This window comes from Pristiophorus japonicus, chromosome 16 (assembly GCF_044704955.1).
Source record: "Pristiophorus japonicus isolate sPriJap1 chromosome 16, sPriJap1.hap1, whole genome shotgun sequence".
Classification (NCBI taxonomy): domain Eukaryota; kingdom Metazoa; phylum Chordata; class Chondrichthyes; family Pristiophoridae; genus Pristiophorus; species Pristiophorus japonicus.
Window position 1 is genome coordinate 8,492,915 of NC_091992.1, and position 19,942 is coordinate 8,512,856.

The 19,942-nt window shown below is 45.2% G+C and overlaps 1 protein-coding gene across 1 annotated transcript in view; it reads right to left on the minus strand.

The window, feature by feature from the left end:
• The window catches only part of tex14 (testis expressed 14, intercellular bridge forming factor), a 270,693-nt gene that overhangs the window by 5,607 nt on the left and 245,144 nt on the right, over positions 1–19,942 (minus strand). The window contains exons 23-27 of the mRNA XM_070856955.1: positions 16,764–16,897; positions 14,047–14,255; positions 6,634–6,730; positions 4,144–4,392; positions 480–663 (exon numbers count right to left, since the gene is read on the minus strand). Coding sequence (XP_070713056.1) covers positions 480–663; positions 4,144–4,392; positions 6,634–6,730; positions 14,047–14,255; positions 16,764–16,897 — 873 coding nt within the window. The remainder of the gene's footprint in view (positions 1–479; positions 664–4,143; positions 4,393–6,633; positions 6,731–14,046; positions 14,256–16,763; positions 16,898–19,942) is intronic.

The following is a 19,942-nucleotide window of genomic DNA, read 5'->3' on the forward strand; positions in this document are numbered from 1 at the left end:
CGGGTGTGGGGGAGATAACCAGGTGTGGAGGGTGGGTGAAGAGTTGCAACAGAGATGATCAAAAGGGGAGTAAATGCAGCAAAAGTACTTGCAAGCTGCCAAGCTTTATTGTTTCTCAGTCTTGCCAAATTTGCAAAGAAGCTGAATTCCAATTCGTGGGTGGTTGAATTTCCTAACCCTGATCAGGCTACATGAGATTATATACTGAGCAGTTTTATATATCAATGTAAAATCACTGACAGTCAGGGGTGACTTGCAGATGGAACCATGGGGCTGGGCGGGGCGGATTTCCTTTGGCCACGATGTGTTCGTGACATTCTAACCACAATGGGAAGATTTCCAATGATCAGTATTAATAGCAAACATTTAAAAAGCAAATTCTAGTATTACTAGCAGAATCGGTAATTAAAGCCACAATGCTCGCCACGATTTGCCACCACTTGAATACTTGGTGTGTTGGCTTGTTTTTTTCCCTCTACCTCTCCGTCTCTTCCATGGATTTCTGCAGGCTGCACCGTTCCCAGTCACTGGGATGTTCCAACACGTCTTGGTTTGCTTCCTGCTGCCTCTCTGGCTCAATCTTTTCCTCTTTCTGATCCTCTCCGAACTCCTGAACAATCCCTCCTGACATTATCCTCTCTGGCATCTCATTCGCCTTTGTTCCTGAAAACAAGCCTGGATTTAGGGCATTCTATGTTCCGATGAAGGTGCAATTGGTTATATAATAAAAATAAGGACTGACTAAGTAGGAAACACTTGCTTTTATCTCTTACTTATCTGGGGGGAGGAGGGGTGTTCTGTTGCAAATAACTGTTGAAGAAATTAATTTTAAAAACTGAAAATGTTAGAAATTGGAAATTAAAACACACAATACTGGAAATACACTGCAAGGCCATCTGCAAAGAGAATAACTTGCATTTCTATAGCATTTTTAGCGAAATACCACTCAAGGAGCTTCACAGGAGGGTGTCACAAACCAAGCAGGAAACTGGGAGGAGTGAGGAGGTAACTGGAGGCGAGGTGGAAGAGGTAGGTTTTGAGTATGCAATTTTAGGGAGACTTTTATTAAAGTGAGGAGATTTAAGATCTTCGGAGCGTGGCATAAGTGCTGGCTCTGCCATCAGAGGAAGGTGGTGCACAGCAGAAGGTGTGAGCGGGGATGTAGGGAAGGTAGAGTGGAGTGTAGCCATGGAGGGATCTGTAAATGGGGACAAGGATCATGGTTCTCATCCATGCTTTTGTTACGTCCAGACTCGACTATGCCAACACTCTCCTGGCCGGCCTCCCATTTTTCCCCTTCCATAAACTTCAGCACATCCAAAACTCGTGCTGCCCGTGTCCAAGCTCGTACCAAGTCCCGCTCACCCATCCATCATCATCGGCAGTCCCTCGGAATCGAGGAAGACTTGCTTCCACTCCTGAAGTGAGTTCTTTGGTGGCTGAACAGTCCAATACGAGAGCCACAGACTCTGTCACAGGTGGGACAGTTGTTGAGGGAAGGGGTGGGTGGGTGGGACTGGTTTTCCGCACGCTCTTTCCGTTGCCTGCGCTTGATTTCTGCATGCTCTCGGCGTTGAGACTCGAGGTGCTCAGCGCCCTCTCTGATGCACTTCCTCCACTTAGGGCGGTCTTGCACCCCTGTGCTCGCTAACCTACATTGGCTCCCAATCTACCAACACCTCGATTTTAAAATGTTCATCCATGTATTCAATTCCCTCCATGGCCTCGCCCCTCCCTATCTCTGTAATCTCCAACCCCACAACCCTCTGAGATCTCTGCATTCCTCCAACTCTGGCCTCATGTGCATCCTCCAGTTCCTTCGCTCCACCATTGGCGGCCGTGCCTTTAGCTGTCTGGACCATAAGCTCTGGAATTCCCTCCTGAGGCCTCTTTGCCGCTCCTCCTTTCAGGCGCTCCTTAAATCCTACCTCTTTGAATAATCTTTTAGACACATCTCCTAATAATCTCCTTCTTTCTCCTGGTATCCATTTCTATTTGAGTGCACCTGTTTGAAGGATCTTGGGATGTTTTTCTATGTTTATGGCGCTATATAAACACAAGTTGTTGGGTGAGTGATGGACGGAGGTAGTCTGTCCCATTGTACCTCTACGGGCAGAATATCTACCTCATTATCTTTACCATCCTGAGACAGTGTGGCACTGATTAGCAGTACTTTTATTTGTATTAAGTCTTAAATGTTAAAATAAAGTTTTTTTAACGAAAATATATTTGTAAATACTGTATTTAATATTTGTGTATTTTAATGTACATGTTACAAACACTTGCAATACCACCAAATGCCTTGTGGCGGCAGTCTTGGTCTTTCCTTTTGCCCGTGGTTCTCTAATATAACCATGGGACCAGACTTTAAGGGCAAAGAGCAGGGAGAATTTGGGGTTTTATATCAAAATCAGGAAAGAATTCATTTTTATCGATCCATTAACATGAAAAAAATCTGGAAATTTATCATGAAAATGAATTAAAAAACATGACTTTAATAATCCTCCAAATTACATTTACTTTACACCCATCCCTTCAAAAATGGCAGTATCTAGAAACTGAGATAAAATGCGCATAATGTGCATTTTCCAGCCCAGCCCTCCACTCCTGCAGCAACAAAGGAAACCTGTTTATGTGTGGTTTAGTGAGAGGTGTTTGTTTCAGTTAAGAGGTGATCTGATTGAGGTGTTTAAAGTAAATTGAACAAATTGGAACAAACTATTTCCATTGGTCAGTCAATCGGTAAACGGGCATAAATTTAAGGTCATCAATATAACAAAGGGAGAGGTTAAGATTTTTTTGATTTACATAGAGGGTTGTTAGGACAGGGGGATTGTCTGGGTTGATGCTGAGAGGATGTTTCTCCTGGCTGGAGAGTCTAGAACTAGTCTCAGGATAAGGGATCGGCCATTTAAGACTGAGAGGAGGAGGAATTTCTTCACTCAGAGGGTGGTGAATCTTTGGAATTCTCTGCCCCAGAGGGCTGTAGATGCTGAGTCATCGAGTATATTCCAGGCTGAGATCGCCAAATTTTGGACTGTAGGGGAATCAAGGTATATGGAGATCGGGCAGGAAAGTGGAGTAGAGGTCAGCCATGATCTTATTGAATGGTGGAGCAGGCTCGAGGGGCCGCAGGGCCTACTCCTGCTCCTAATTCTTATGAATGCCGAACCAGAAACAGTGGTGAAAGCAAAATCCATAATAGCGTTTAAAGGGAAGTGGATAACTATTTAAAAATGAAAAATCTAAAAGGATTTGGGGAAAAGGCAAGGGGATGGGACCAAGTGACTAACACTCTCAGCTGTGTTGTAAAATTCAATCTTTTTTTGGCTATTTTGTAGTCTTAGATTCAGCGCTGTGCTTGGTTCCTGAATTCCAGGTTGATGGACAGTATCTGTTTTCTGGCCAGCCTATGGGAAGACCTTTCTTTGCTCCTACACCGACTTCAATATCTGAACTTTGGATCTGGAGACCAGAAATCCTCCCCGACGGGTGTCACTGTGTACTGCGGCACACAGGCACCACTCACCCTCTAGCACCTCAGCATGTGGCCATTCTTCCTGTGTGAACCTAGACAGTGAATGTCACAGGGCTATTCGACTGCAAAGGGCATCAGCAGCCGAGCCAATCCCTCCCACTTCCAATGTCGGCGCATGCAGGGGGAGTCAATCGACAGCAACCAGGACTGGGAGTCCTGGTGCAGAGACTGATTACAGCGCCGTTAGCATCTCGGCTCCAGATCAGCAAACTCAGAACATATTCGTGATCGAGTCCGTGACCTGCCTGATCTGTGCAACTCCGAACCACAACGCAGTTTTTCTTTATTCATTCTCGGGGTGTGGGATTAAGTAGGGAGTTCCAGGATTTTGGCCCAGCGACGATGAAGGAATGGCGATATATGTCTAAGTCAGGATGGCGTGTGACTCAGAGGGGCACTTGGAGGTGATGGTGTTCCCATGCGCCTGCTGCCCTTGTCCTTCTAGGTGATGGAGGTCAAGAGTTTGGGCATCGCTGCTGATGAAGCTTTGGCGAGTTGCTGAAGTGCCTCATCTATAGACAGTACACACATGGTGTGCTGGCGGTGGAGGGAGTGGATATTTAAACCAGCGGATGAGGTGCCGATCCTGCTTTGTGTTCACTTACCAATGGAGCCACGACTGATGTGTTTAAGCTGAAGAAAGTTTTCACAGCGCCTACCTTGATTCTGCTTGTCACACATTCCACTCATTCCATCTGCCTCCTCACCAGTTTTGCTGACAATCGCTGAGCTCGGGCTGCCACAGCTGGCACTGCCACGCGCTGCGACAGTAATACCCTGCCCACCGGGCAGTGAGCCGGCGGGGGTCCCGGGTCCTGACTTCACCGCTTCCTCACTCGGCCCTGCAGTGGCCCCTATATATATAAAAAAAAATTCGGGAACATTTTTGAGTCGTTTGTCAGAGGCTGGCTGGAGAGACTTGTGTTTGGAGAATGTACTGAAAGGTAACTCTGTACAGGGTAGCCGCGATCATTCTGCACTAAAAGCAGATCTGTAACCACACTACAGATTTGCCATTTATTTAGAGCACGCGTCAACTAAAACTCCAGCATGGGAGGAGGGGTTGAAATTCAACTTGGGTGGGGGCACAATTATTTTTAGCTGTATCAGTAATCAAGTGCCCCCTGATTTAAGGGGGGGCACACTCCAAAAACTTTTCAAGTGCCCCCTTGTTTTTTTGGGGGGGGGGCACTAAAAACACAAATTATACAAGTGCCCCCTGGCTAAAAGGGGAGGGGGGCACTAAAACCGACAAACTTAAACAAATAAAACTTTGGACATGGTTCGAATTAAAATTTGGTTGCCGGGGGTGATGATGCACTCCAGTCCCTCCGGCGCCCACCTCTCGCGGAAGACGGTGAGCGTACCGGTCGGTGGACACCGCATGTTCCATCTCCAGGGACATCCTGGCTCGGATGTAATCGTGGAAGAGAGGCAGGCAGTCGGGCTGAACGACCCCCTCGGTGGGGGTACAAAACGGACTGTGGGGAGTGGCTGCCCGTTAATCATCCCTGCCCCATCTTCCTCTTCGTTGACGTTACTGGAAAGGAACGTCGAAGGGAATGTTTAAAGGGCGGCTGATCCACTCCCACCCATGTTGTGCCACCGCCATAGTTAAACTCAACCCCCTTTGATAGAATACGTTGTTTGTGAGCGTCTGTTAACTGGGCTCAGCTGCATCAGTCAGATGCACATTTCAAGATGAATATGGAGCATCTTTTACTAAAGTTTGTACAAATTAAATAATGCATGTACAGTTGTAGATACGATAGGTTTAAATGTTCTAAAGTATTACTGCAACGTTGCATTTCCATTAAAAAGGAAGGAGAGTCTCTCATGAAGCACCTTCTGTTCAAAATATTCCACTGCCCGGGCCTGAACTAAATATATATATATATTTTTTAACTGTCAGGAAATATTGTCATCGCAGCAGGCTCACAGATCCCCCTCCGCCACCGCCCATCAGCAGCAACACTTCCCTCTCCAGTGATGGAGGTTGCCAGATGGGGCCCTTTGTGTTGTTGAGCGACTGCATTCACTGCACTGGGGCGGCACTTCCCCTGGGAACAGACTTGACCTCCCCCCGGCCCTGACCCCAGCAGGGCCTGGACACCACAGCGTATTCGGACCGTAAAGTACGCTATGCAATCGGGCGAATACAAATCCGCGACCTAGCTGCTTTACTGTCAGCGCCCGGTGCAGTAAGATGGAGTCACGCTGGGACACTCGTGGCCCCTCCCTGCAACACATGGTACAGAGATAGAAAAAGGCAGTCAAGTAGCCACTTCTCACCGCTCAGAAATAACTCCAAGAGCTACATGTGCGATGGATGATGTTGGCAGACACAGCAGCCGCTTTGTGCACAGCAAGGTCCAACAGACAGCGTGAGGCACATAACCAGTTTATCTGCTTTTGGGGGTGTGGGTTGAAAGGACATTGGCCAGGGCAATCGGAGCATTTTCTCTGAAAAGTGCCGTGGGATTTTTACTGTCCAGCACCAGTGGAGCAGGCAGTCAGTGCCACAGTTCTGACGGAAGGTCTGAAACATTAACTCTGTCTCTCTCTCTCTCCACAGAAGATGCTGCCTGGCCCGCTGAGCATTTCCAGCTTGTCTGTGTTTACCAGTTTAACATCTCACACAGAGTGCGTCAGACATGGTGGCTCTCTGTGACACTGCTGCCCGGTATGTTCTGACATGTCGTTATTTTTAGGCAGTGACCAAGGAAGTGAAGTGAGAGTGAGTCACTCCGGGTTTGGTGAGTCGTTTTACACCGGCTCTTCCAAACCCAGCCCTGAGCTTGGAGTCTGATCCACTCCTGCTGTTGTACCTTGGGAGTTGACTGCAGCAAAATCCTCCAAATATTAATCGGCCATTATTCCAAGTTGTAAACTGGTTTGGCAGCGAGTTAGTGAACGTTTACACCGGGGGCACAATGGGAACTGGAGGGGCATTGAGGGGGAATGGTGGTGCTGCCTGTTCCAGGCCCTGGTCACACTGTGCTCTGGGACATCCACCTTTCACTGCAACACAGAACAGAAAGTACTCCTCCGTTTCATTGCTGAGACTAGATCATACGATTGAAGAGAGATTCTACCTGTCCGCTGGGCGGGGGTTCCGGGAGGAGCTGCAGACGGCCTTCCGCTGACCGATTCCGACGGGGCGTTAGTAACACCGAGCCCTGATGGGGCGGTCTAAGATTAGAAAAACACTGATGGCCATTTTGTATTTGATAAAACTACACTATGCAAACACTAACAGGCAGACTTATAGCTGGGAACTGTTCCTATATAATGACCCCAATAACAAACAACCTGCATTTATATAGTTCCTTTAACGTAGGGAAACATCCCAAGGCGCTTCACAGGAGTTAATAAGACAAAAAAGTGACACCAAGCCAAAGGAGACATTAGGACAAAGAGGGACGTTTTTGGGAGCAACATTGCAGGTCAGCTTCTAAACCAGTTGTGATCTCAATCACAGACTGAGACTAGAGTCAGCTAGTCATTAATGACAAATCTTTACTTCAGGTTTCACCATAATCATAGCATTGATTGTAGAGAGTTAGACAAGGAAGGTTTTGCTGGAGAGAGAGAGTTGTCGGCTAGAGGTGAGAGAATGAAGGCCCAGCTTCGTCTGTATCCAATCGGTTATAGAATTATTCCATGTACTGTTAAGATTATGATATTAATATACGGCAGAAACCTTCAACAGGGAGCTCCTTGGTTACATTATCTAAACCAGAAAACATAAAGAAAAAGTGTCAATGCATGGCTGCTTGGGGTCCATTCAGTCAGCAGTTAACGGAAATATTACGCAAACGCCTGCTCGGGTATGAGTTCAGTCTCTCGATCCTTTCTACAGTCTCTAAATAACAGGATGACTCACCACTAACGAGCTCCCTGTTAAAGATTTCTGTCGTATATTAATATAATCTAAACAGTACATGGAATAATTCCATAACAGGATGGATACAAAAGCTGCTGGATCTTCATTCTCCCACCTATAGCCTACAACTTCTCTCTCAGGAAGGCAAATGGAATGTTGGCCTTTATTGCAAGGGGGATAGAGTATAAAAGCAGGGAAGTCCTGCTACAACTGTACAGGGTATTGGTGAGGCCACACCTGGAGTACTGCGTACAGTTTTGCTCTCCGTATTTAAGGAAGGATGTACTTGCATTGGGGGCAGTTCAGAGAAGGTTCACTAGGTTGATTCCGGAGATGAGGGAGTTGACTTATGAAGATAGGTTGAGTAGGTTGGGCCTATACACATTGGAGTTCAGAAGAATGAGAGGTGATCTTATCGAAACATATAAGATAATGAGGGGGCTCGACAAGGTGGATGCAGAGAGGATATTTCCACTCATAGGGGAAACTAAAAGTAGGGGACACAGTCTCAGAATAAGGGGCCGCCCATTTAAAACGGAGATGAGGAGGAATTTCTTCTCTCAGAGGGTTGTAAACCTGTGGAATTCTCTCCCCAGAGAGCTGTGGAGGCTGGGTCATTGAATATATTTAAGGCGGAGATAGACAGATTTTTGAGCGATAAGGGAATAAAGGGTTTTGGGGAGCGGGCGGGGAAGTGGAGCTGAGTCCAGGGAGGAGGACCTGCAAGATGAATTTAGGGAGCAAGAAGTTAAATTAAAAAGTAGGACCTCAAAAGTAGTAATCTCAGGATTGCTACCAGTGCCACGTGCTAGTCAGAGTAGGAATCGCAGGATAGCTCAGATGAATACGTGGCTTGAGGAGTGGTACAGCAGGGAGGGATTCAAATTCCTGGGACATTGGGGGAGGTGGGACCAGTACAAACCGGACAGTCTGCACCTGGGCAAGACCGGAACCAATGTTCTAGGGGCAGTGTTTGCTAGTGCTGTTGGGGAGGAGTTAAACTAATACGGCAAGGGGATGGGAACCTATGCAGGGAAACAGAGGGAAGTAGAATGGGGGCAGAAGCAAAATATAGAAAGAAGAAAAGTAAAAGTGCAGGGCAGAGAAACCTAAGGCAAAAAGCAAAAAGGACCACATTACAGCCAAATTCTAAAGGGACAAAGTGTGTTAGAAAGACAAGCCTGAAGGCTCTGTGTCTCAATGCGAGGAGTATTCAGAATAAGGTGGACAAATTAACTGCGCAGATAGCAATTAACAGGTATAATGTAATTGGCATCACGGAGACATGGCTCCAGGGTGACCAAGGCTGGGAACTCAACATCCAGGGGTATTCAACATTTAGGAAGGATAGACAGAAAGGAAAAGGAGGCGGGGTGGCATTGCTGGTTAAAGAGGAAATTAATGCAATAGTAAGAAAGGACATTAGCTTGGATGATGTGGAATCGGTATGGGTGGAGCTGCGGAATACCAAGGGGCAGAAAACGCTAGTGGGAGTTGTGTACAGACCACCAAACAGTAGTAGTAAGGTTGGGGACAGCATCAAACAAGAAATAAGGGATGCATGCAATAAAGGTACAGCAGTTATCATGGGTGGCTTTAATCTACATATTGATTGGGCTAACCAAACTGGTGGAGGAGGATTTCCTGGAGTGTATTAGGGATGGTTTTCTAGACCAATATGTCGAAGAACCAACTAGAGAGCTGGCCATCCTAGACTGGGTGATGTGTAACGAGAAGGGACTAATTATCAATCTTGTTGTGCGAGACCCCTTGGGGAAGAGTGACCATAACATGGTAGAATTCTTTATTAGGATGGAGAGTGACACAGTTAATTCAGAAACTAGGGTCCTGAACTTAAGGAAAGGTAACGTCGATGGTTTGGCTAGAGTAGACTGGCAAATGATACTTAAAGGGTTGACGGTGGATAGGCAATGGCAAACATTTAAAGATCATATGGATGAACTTCAGCAATTGTACATCCCTGTCTGGAGTAAAAATAAAACGTGGAAGGTGGCTCAACCGTGGCTAACAAGGGAAATTAAGGATAATGTTAAATCCAAGGAAGACGCATTTAAATTGGCCGGAAAAGAAGCAAACCTGAAGACTGGGAGAAATTTAGAATTCAGCAGAGGAGGACAAAGGGTTTAATTAAGAGGAGGATAATAGAGTACGAGAAGAAGCTTGCCGGGAACATAAAAACTGACTGCAAAAGCTTCTATAGATATGTGAAAAGAAAAAGATTAGCGAAGACAAACGTAGGTCCCTTGCAGTCGGATTCAGGTGAATTTATAATGGGGAACAAAGAAATGGCAGACCAATTAAACAAATACTTTGGTTCTGTCTTCACGAAGGAAGACACAAATAACCTTCCGAAAGTACTAGGGGCCCGAGGGTCTAGTGAAAAGGAGGAACTAAAGGAAATCCTTATTAGGTGGGAAATTGTGTTAGGGAAATTGATGGGATTGAAGTCCGATAAATCCCCGGGGCCTGATAGTCTGCATCCCAGAGTACTTCAGGAAGTTGCCCTAGAAATAGTGGATGCATTGGTGATCATTTTCCAACAGTCTATCGACTCTGGATCAGTTCCTAAGGACTGGAGGGTAGCTAATGTAACACCAGTTTTTAAAAAAAGGAGGGAGAGCGAAAACGGGTAATTATAGACTGGTTAGCCTGACATCAGTGGTGGGGAAAATGTTGGAATCAATTATTAAGGATGACATAGCAGCGCATTTGGAAAGCAGTGACAGGATCGGTCCAAGTCAGCATGGATTTATGAAGGGGAAATCATGCTTGACAAATCTTCTGGAATTTTTTGAGAATGTAACTAGCAGAGTGGACAAGGGAGAACCAGTGGATGTGGTGCATTTGGACTTTCAAAAGGCTTTTGACAAGGTCCCACACAAGAGATTGGTGTGCAAAATCAAAGCACATGGTGTTGGGGGTAATATACTGACGTGGATAGAGAACTGGTTGGCAGACAGGAAGCAGAGAGTCGGGATAAACAAAACCTTTTCAGAATGGCAGGCAGTGACTAGTGGAGTGCCACAGGGCTCAGTGCTGGGACCCCAGCTCTTTACAATATACATTAATGATTTTACATGAAGGAATTGAGTGTAATATCTTCAAGTTTGCAGATGACACTAAACTGGGTGGCGGTGTGAGCTATGAGGGGGACGCTAAGAGGCTGCAGGGTGACTTAGACAGGTTACGTGAGTGGGCAAATGCATGGCAGATGCAGTATAATGTGGATAAATGTGAGGTTATCCACTTTGGGGGCAAAAACGCGAAGACAGAATATTATCTGAATGGTGGCAGATTAGGAAAAGGGGAGGTGCAACTAGGCCTGGGTGTCATGGTTCATCAGTCATTGAAAGTTGGCATACAGGTGCAGCAGGCAGTAAAGAAGGCAAATGGTATGTTGGCCTTCATAGCTAGGGGATTTGAGTATAGGAGCAGTGAGGTCTTACTGCAGTTGTACAGGGACTTGGTGAGGCCTCATCTGGAATATTGTGTTCAATTTTGGTCTCCTAATCTAAGGAAGGATGTTCTTGCTGTTGAGGGAGTGCAGCGAAGGTTCGCCAGACTGATTCCGGGATGGCCGGACTGACATATGAGGAGAGACTGGATCAACTGGGCCTTTATACATTGGAGATTAGAAGGATGGGAGGGGATCTCATAGAAACATACAAGATTCTGACGGGATGGGACAGGTTAGACGCGGGTAGATTGTTCCCGATGTTGGGGAAGTCCAGAACCAGGGGACACAGTCTTAGGATAAGGGGTAGGCCATTTAGGACTGAGATGAGGAGAAACCTCTTCACTCAGAGAGTTGTTAACCTGTGGAATTCCCTGCCGCAGAGAGTTATTGAGGCCAGTTCAAGAGGGAGTTAGATATGGCCCTTACGGCTAAAGGGATCAAGTGGTATGGAGAGAAAGCAGGAAAGGGGTATTGAGGTGAATGATCAGCCATGATCTTATTGAATGGTGGTGCAGGCTCGAAGCGCCGAATGGCCTACTCCTGCTGTTAGTTCTTATGTTCTTATGTTCTCTCCAGCAAAACCTTTTCTTGCCTCTCTCTCTAATCAATGCTACAATGCTCATTGACCCTCTGAACTTTGCTCTCTGTTCCTGCTAAGCTGCAATTAAGTCATCCTAGAATTGCATTCACTTCCTGGTGTCTATATGGTGCTGAGATCACAGTGCATTGCCCCGTCTCCGATTCTAACACACCCATTTCCCTCAAGTCTTCTCTTTCTACAATCTAAAAGTTTTTAAAACTCAAGCTGACCTTATGTATACATGCGTGAATGTGTAGTATATTCTCATAAAATATATGTACGAATATTCTCCTATATAAGAACATAAGAAATAGGAGTAGGAGTCGGCCATATGGCCCCTCGAGCCTGCTCCACCATTCAATAAGATCATGGCTGATCTGATCATGGACTCAGCTTTACTCCCTTATTGCTCAAAAATCTGTACAGTGCCCTTACAAAATATATTTATGAGTGTACACCTATATGTATAATAGCTTCATAAAAATTCTTGAGAACCCTATAATTAAAAACTGTAACCGTGGAACCTTGGACTTTGAGGCGATGGCCGTTCCCGTCAGTTCCTCACTTACAAAAACGGAAGTGCAGATTTTCTGACACTCATTTGATTAATTCCATTCACTTTCTACATCGCTTGAATCCCCATTCACTCTCAACATGACACGGCACCGTGTGGGGACAGCTACTCTATATTTTTAACAAAAGGAAAAGCACAAGAGAGGGTTTGATTTCTGTGGCATGCTATCTTTAGTGCACTCTGGTTAATGATTTACATTTTAAGTAGTGGGCTATAATACTGCAATGGAGTAATTAACCTGTGTGGAAAAAAATCAAAGTACCATTGTAAAATAGTGCAGGCTGGAATTTAATGTGAAATGGCCCAAAGAAGAAGCTAAACTTAGACTTTGTACCAAGGTTCAAGGCTCTGTCTATTTTGGGTTCAGATATGTAACTAATCAGTGGAAGTCACGTATTAGACTGCATTGGTTTGGCCCTTGATCCCTGAGTCCCTGCGACGAGATGTTGCTGAGGCCAATTGTAATGACACTTAAATCCTGTACCAGCTGAACCCTGGAGCAGTCAATTTTCTCTGCAGAGGTGGCAGTCAGCAGGCCTTAGGCTTTGTTCTGATTAATATAGAAACATAGAAAATAGGTGCAGGAGTAGGCCATTCGAGCCTGCACCACCATTCAATATGATCATGGCTGATCATGCAACTTCAGTACCCCATTCCTGCTTTCTCTCCATACCCCTTGATCCCTTCATCAGTAAGGGCCACATCTAACTCCCTTTTGAATATAGGGATTAGTTGATTAGTTGATAATGTAAACAGATGTTTATTTTCCAATTCTCTCCCGGTTTCACTGAAGCAGTGGCCCATGCTGAGGTTCTGGCTCTCTGCCACCTCACGTGAGAGCTCATTCTTTATTTGTGAGCCTGGACGGTGAGTCTAGGCAGGCTCATCAACCATGGGGGGAGCCTCACCTCACAGAACCTTACACCACAGAAGGAGGCCATTCGGCCCATCGTGCCAGCTCTTTAAAAAGGGCTCTTCAATTAGTCCCATTCCCCCTGCTCTTTCCCCATAGCCCTGCAAATGATTCCTTTTTAAGTGTATATCCAATTCCCTTTTGAAAGTTACTATTGAATCTGCTCCCAGCACCCTTTCAGGCAGCGCGTTCCCGATCACAACAACTCGCTGCGTAAAAACATTTCTCTTCACCTCCCTCTTGGCTCATTTGCCGATAATATTAAATCTGTGTTCTCTGGTTACCGACTTTCCTGCCACTGGAAACAGCTGCTCCTCATTTACTCTCTAAAAACCCTTCAACTTGTGAACCTCTATTAAATCTCCCCTTAGCCTTGTCTGCTCTAAGGAGAACAATCCCAGCTTCTGTAGTCTCTCCACAGAACTTGACATCTACTGCTGGCCCAGTTAACATTAGATAACAGCACAGAGCAGGAATCAAACCCTGACCGGGACTGTACGCCTCAGTACCTCACCATGCATCGGATTTACCCACTGATCCATCATGTTTTTTTATTTTAAGTTTCCTTATGGCTATTGATGGGTAAGCAGGGCATTGGTGCGAGATTAAAACATTATGTACAGCTGATTATTACATTCAATCTAATGGTCGACAGCATTAAATTGCAGATCCTACACTGTTACAAGGCTATTTGGCCAGTCATTTTTATACAATTAAAAATATCATCGAACCTTATTCTGGAAATATATATAGGATCATAAAGTAGAAAGTTAGTCAAGCGATGAGCTGCCACAGTGCACACGAGCATGGAGTGCAGTGACACTGGCTCAATGCCCACTGCACTGAGTTCCTCATCCCACACACACACTGAGGTACAGGGAGGGGCCAAACACTGTCCCACTGCGGAGAGTGGGGGATGGAGGAGGGAAACATGGGAGGCGGGAATCATTGCCAGGCTGGTGGGGATCTGTGACCAGCTGCCCTGGTTGGAGGAGAAGAGAGGGCAGGAGAGAGGTGACCTGGCATAACCTGTGCAAGAAGAGACAAAAAAGGAGATGATATATGGTTATTACTCACAGGTCCAATTATTTTTGAGGGCTGTCTTTCAGGCGGAGTGATTGGGGTTTGCATCTTGCTGGTCTCATCACAAGCTGTAGTGAATGTCCCAGGAGATATTGCACTTGAATCAGGGCTGGGCCACGGGGAGGTCTCTGAAATCTTAGTCTGCAGCAGCACTGGTTCAAATCTAGTGTAGTGCGGCCAGTGACCCGAAGAAACGTCCTTCGCTAGATTAGAACACAGTCATTTCATTATTTCATGCAAATAAAATTAATACTAGTGTAGATTGCGTGACTGTTCCCGTGCAACCCCAAATGCACTCATACTCATATAGTTTCTGGATCTGATGAAGCATCTAAAAGAAAAAGAACTTGTATTTATATAGCGCCTTTCACAATCTCAGAGCCCAAAGCCCTTCACAGTTACTGAAGTACTTTTTGAAGTGTAGTCACTATCGTAATGTAGGAAAATACAGCAGTTGTTTTGCTCACAGCAAGCTCCCACAAACAGCATTTAGAATAATAGTCAGAAGGTTGTGGGTTCAAGTCCCACTCCAGGAACTTGAGCACATAAATCTAGATTGACACTCCAGTGCAGTGCTGAGGGAGTGCTGCACATCTTTTGGATGGGACGTTAAACCGAAGCCCCGTCTGCTCTCTCAGTTTGACGTAAAAGAACCCCTGGCACTATTTCGAAGATGAGCAGGGGAGTTATCCCCGGTGTCCTGGCCAATATTTATCCCTCAATCAACATAACAAAAAAACAGATTATCTGGTCATTATCACATTGCTGTTTGTGGGAGCTTGCTGTGCGCAATCTGCTGCCGCGTTTCCCACATTACAACAGTGACTACACTCCAAAAGTACTTCATTGGTTGTAAAGCGCTTTGAGACGTCCAGTCGTTGTGAAAGGCGCTATATAAATGCAAGTCTTTCTTTTAATGACTAGATCAGCTGTTTTAGTGATGTCGGTTGAGGGACAAATGTCTGACAAGACACCAGGGGAGAACTCCCCCGCTCTTTTTTTGAATAGTGCCCATGGGATCTTTTACATCCACCTGAGCGAGCTGACGAGGCCTTGGTTTAATGTCATATCTGAAAGACGGCACCTCCGACAGTGCAGCACTCCCTCAACACTGCACTGAAGTGCAACATCTTTTCTCCATGCAGATGGACCTGCTGTGTAGTTCCAGAATTTTCAAGTTTTTTTTTTTAATAGGAAATCTAATTTCAAATCCCATTCTTTTTACATATTGGAAAATGTTCCTCTAAGTGGTATAAGTGTGTGCGTGTACATGTGTGCAGTGGAGCCCAGAGTTAGGAGCGTTCTTTGTGGCCATTCTTGCCCAACACTCTGATGGCAGAGAGCTGTGAGCATACAGCAGGATCATGTTACCTCTGATTTCTTTCCAGGTTATTATGTGTTAGGTCATCAAACAGAACACATTTCTTTTTGTGCTATGCCGCACCATATTGCTCTTGTTAAGCGCCTTGGGACTTTTTGCTATGTTAAATGCACTATAGAAATGCAAGTTGTTATTGTTATAGTGATGTGACTTTTAATCACGGTTATAATATTAGCACTATCCCATACTGGGGTATAAAATACATCTTGCAAAAAATAGACACTTTATGCACATCAATGCACTTTACATTTTTCATACAGAACACTCTCTTGAGCATAATACAGTCATCGTTTCTTAATGTGAAGAGCCCATCAACTTCTTGCTGTTGATTTAGGTGATACATGCACATATTGCGGTGTATTTTTACCAGAAGCACATTGTATGTGGGTAGATGGTGAGCATGGCTGCTCCATGCCTGGGTGGGTAGGTTTGATTAGCCAGATAATTATTTCCCTTTCTTACACACCTGGAGAACTGTGTACAGTTCTGGTCTCCTTACCTAAGGAATGATATACTTGCCTTAGAGGGAGTGCAACAGAGGTTCACTAGCTTGATTCTTGGGATGAGGCACAGGATTGTCCTATGAGGAGAGATTGAGCAGACTAGGGCTTCATTCCCTAGGGTTTAGAAGAATGAGAGGTGATCTCATTGAAACATATAACATTCTTACAGGGCGTGACAGGGTAGATGCAGGGAGGATGTTTCCCCTGGCTGGTGAATCTAGCACTAGGAGGCACAGTCTCAGGATAAGAGGTTGGCCATTAAAGACTGAGATGGACATTTCTTCACTCAAAAGTTGTGCACCTTTGAAATTCTCTACCCCATAGAGCTGTGGATGCTCAGTCACTGAGTATATTCAAGACAGAGATCGACAGATATTTAGATACTGGGGAACACAAGGGATATGAGGTTGGAGTAGGAAGGTGGAGTGAGGCAAAAGGTCAGCCATGATCTTACTGAATGGCGGAGCAGGCTAGAAGGGCCAAATGGCCGACTCCTGCTCCTATTTCTTATGTACTTATGTTATTTTTATATGTTCATATCTGTATCATAATAGACTAGAGATTTTCATCAAAAATAAGTCCCTTCCTTTAAAAATGTATTTTATCTTCTTTATACCATATAACACTGTGCTTCACCCAGCCCCGCTCCACTGTCCCCCTGCACCAGATAGGGAAGGCAGGCCACCTGACATTGGTTCCTGCTATCCCACTGCACAGTGTGATGATATACTAACGTATTGGGCTCCCGTGCTGCCAAGTTCTCTATAAAATTAAAGCTGCTACTTTAACTTGTTGCTTTTGCCGCTCCATTCAGCTGCGACACGTACCTGTGCTGACCGGATATGGAGTGCTGTTATCGATAGGCGCACGTGTTGATGAGGGTGTTTTCGATAGCAGGAGTGGGTTAGCGAAATGACCATCACTTGGAATATAAGAAAGGTCTTGGATATCAGAAAAGGATCTAGGACATGAGGGAGAGAGAAAACATGTAAAAGAGGGATGTTTCAAGAGTACAGAAAAATACATTTTAGTGCCAGGATATGACTCCCAGTGAAGACGGTGTTGATATTTTCACTGGCACTTTGCTGGTGAGGTTATTTCCCATGAGATGAGTTCCCTATCTCAGTGAGGGGGACACGCAGCGAGTATACGCTGGATACAATTACAACTGTGGCATTTTCATAATGGTCATTTCTCTCAGCTATGGCTCAGTGGGCAGCACTCGAGCCTCTGAGTCAGAAGGTTGTGGGTTCAAGCCACACTCCAGAGACTTGAACACATAATCTACACAGAGGTGCTGTCATTCAGATAGAATGTTAAACCATGGCTGCCCTTTCAGGTGGATGTAAAAGATCCCATGGTGCTTTTAGAAGAAGAGCAGGGGAGTTCTCCCAAAGTCTTGGCCAACATTTATCATCAACAACTAACATCACCAAAACAAATGATCTGGTCATTTATCTCACTGCTGTTTGTGGAGCCTTGCTGTGCACAAATTGGCTACTGTCTTTCCCCACAATACAACAGTGACAGCACTTCATTGATTGTGAAGCGCTTTGGGACGTCCTGACATCATGCAAGGTGCTGTATCAATGCAAGTTGTTTTTTCCCGCAGTGGACCATAAATCTGAAAGCTGTATCTTCTCTATAATCTGTCCTCATAGAGCTATATTCCTGAGGGGTTAACATCCCCTTGCAGTAGCCTGATTGTTGGATTTAATGTAGTCTTGCACTACGTTACTGAAATCCATTCAAAAAGGCTGTTATTACACAGAGCAGAGTTTTACAGTAATTACAAACTTTATCGTTCTCATTTTTACATCAAGAGCAACAATGATGCTTCTGCTTTGCTAACCCTCAGCATAAAACGTGCCTTTAAAACACAGTCACTTACAGTCCATCTGGCTATCCGTTGCCATGGAGCCTCTGATTAGCCCTGTAGCTCTGATGGCTTCTGACTGGTTAGTTGACTCAATACAGCTCAAGACATAGCTCCAACCAAACCGCTTTGAAGATTTCCAGAACGAAAAGCAATTACATTTCTGTATTTCTCATAAGTACATGAGGTGGTCACTCGCCCATTCAAAGCATGCCAAATATTGTAATGTATGCATCTGTGAGCATGCTCACAGGTTTGTGGAGCTGTTGCATTGTGAGTGGCTTAGCCAGTCACGTGATGTTCGCAAAACTCAATAAAACCCCAGCAAGTTGGGTTCGGGGGATCCACGATGAGGCAGGTGGTTGTGAGCCTGGTGGATGAACTGGTAATGTGTAGTGTGATTGTTAAACCTTTTGTTACTAACCAACTTGTTCTCAATAGCAATGTGTTGCTATGACTTCTTAAGCAAAGAACCCATGAAGCAAATATGTTACAAATACAAAGGGTATTTGCTGGTTGAAGGAATTTCTGGAACCTTCTGAAGCACATGTGACTTCAAGACATTGACGCCAAGGATATGGCTCTGGACAGAATAGAGCTCCAGGCTTTGTGCTTAACAGACATTAGCATATTCAAGCAACTTTTATTCCACCAGGATAAACTACAGACACAGGCCAATGCCACTGGTCTGTCGACCATCACATGCATTCCCTAGACTTTGATGAATTAACTAACCCTACCTAATTTTAATCCCACGTATGCTGTGACCAGCAGGAAGGAATCCATTTTAGACAAATTGCTTCATTTTGGTCAGACCTTTGATGTAGAAATAGTCTACAATGCTTCATACATACATTCAATTGTGTATATTGAGATCGCGAGATCTTTTTGGACACTGAAGGAATGAATCAAGGGATATTGCGGGAAAGTGGAATTGAGGTCGAAGATCAGCCATGATCTTATTGAATGGTGGAACAGGCTCGAGGGGCCGTATGGCCTATTTTTGCTTCTAGTTCTTATAAGAACATAAGAAATAGGATCAGGAGTAGGCCATACGGCCCCTCAAGCCTGCTCCGCCATTCAATAAGATCATGGCTGATCTGATCATGGACTCAGATCCATTTCCCCACCCGCTCCCCATAACCCCTTATCCCCTTATCGTTTAAGAAACTGTCTATTTCTGTCTTAAATTTATTCAATGTCCTAGTTTCCGCAGCTCTCTGAGGCAGCAAATTCCACAGATTTACAACCCTCTTAGAGAAGAAATTTCTCCTCATCTCAGTTTTAAATGGACGGCCCCTTATTTTAAGATCAGCCCTCTAGTTCTAGTCTTCCCCATCAGTGGAAACATTCTCTCTGCATCCACCTTGTCAAGCCCGCTCATAGGGCCCAAGTTTCCACACGATAAAAAACGGGCGCCCCTCCGAGCTGGGCGCCCATTTTTCGCGCCTAAAAAAAACCTCGCGATTCTGGAGCGCCCTGCAGCTCCATGTCTGTTTGGCGCGGCGCCCAGAGGGGCGGAGCCTACACTCGCGCCGATTTTGTAAGTGGGAGGGGGCGGGTACTATTTAAATTAGTTTTTTTTCCTGCCGGCAACGCTGCGCGTGCGCGTTGGAGCGTTCGCGCATGCTCAGTGTGAAAAAAACATTGGCACTCGGCCATTTTTGTAGTTCTTTGTAGCTGTTTAATTTTTGAATTTTTTTTTAATAAAAGCACATTGCCATCAGCACATCAGCACTTGCAGCCTTCTCACTGTCTCCTCCCCCCCCGCGGGAAGAACGGGCGCCTCCCCTCCCCCCCCCCCCCCCGCGGGAAGAACGGGCGTCTCAGGCTGACTGCAGAATTCTCCGTGCCTGAAGCACTTTCACACAGGTCGGAAGATGGTTTATTTAATCTTTTCTTTGCTTATAAATGTTTATTCAGGTTGGATTTATTTGTATAATATTTGTAGAAGTATAAATAAGGATTTATTGTAGAATTTAATGACTTCCCCTCCCCCCCCCACCACCTCGTTCTGGACGCCTAATTTGTAACCTGCGCCTGATTTTTTAATGTGTAGAACAGGTTTTTTCAGTTCTACAAAAATCTTCACTTGCTCCATTCTAACTTAGTTTGGAGTACATTTTCACT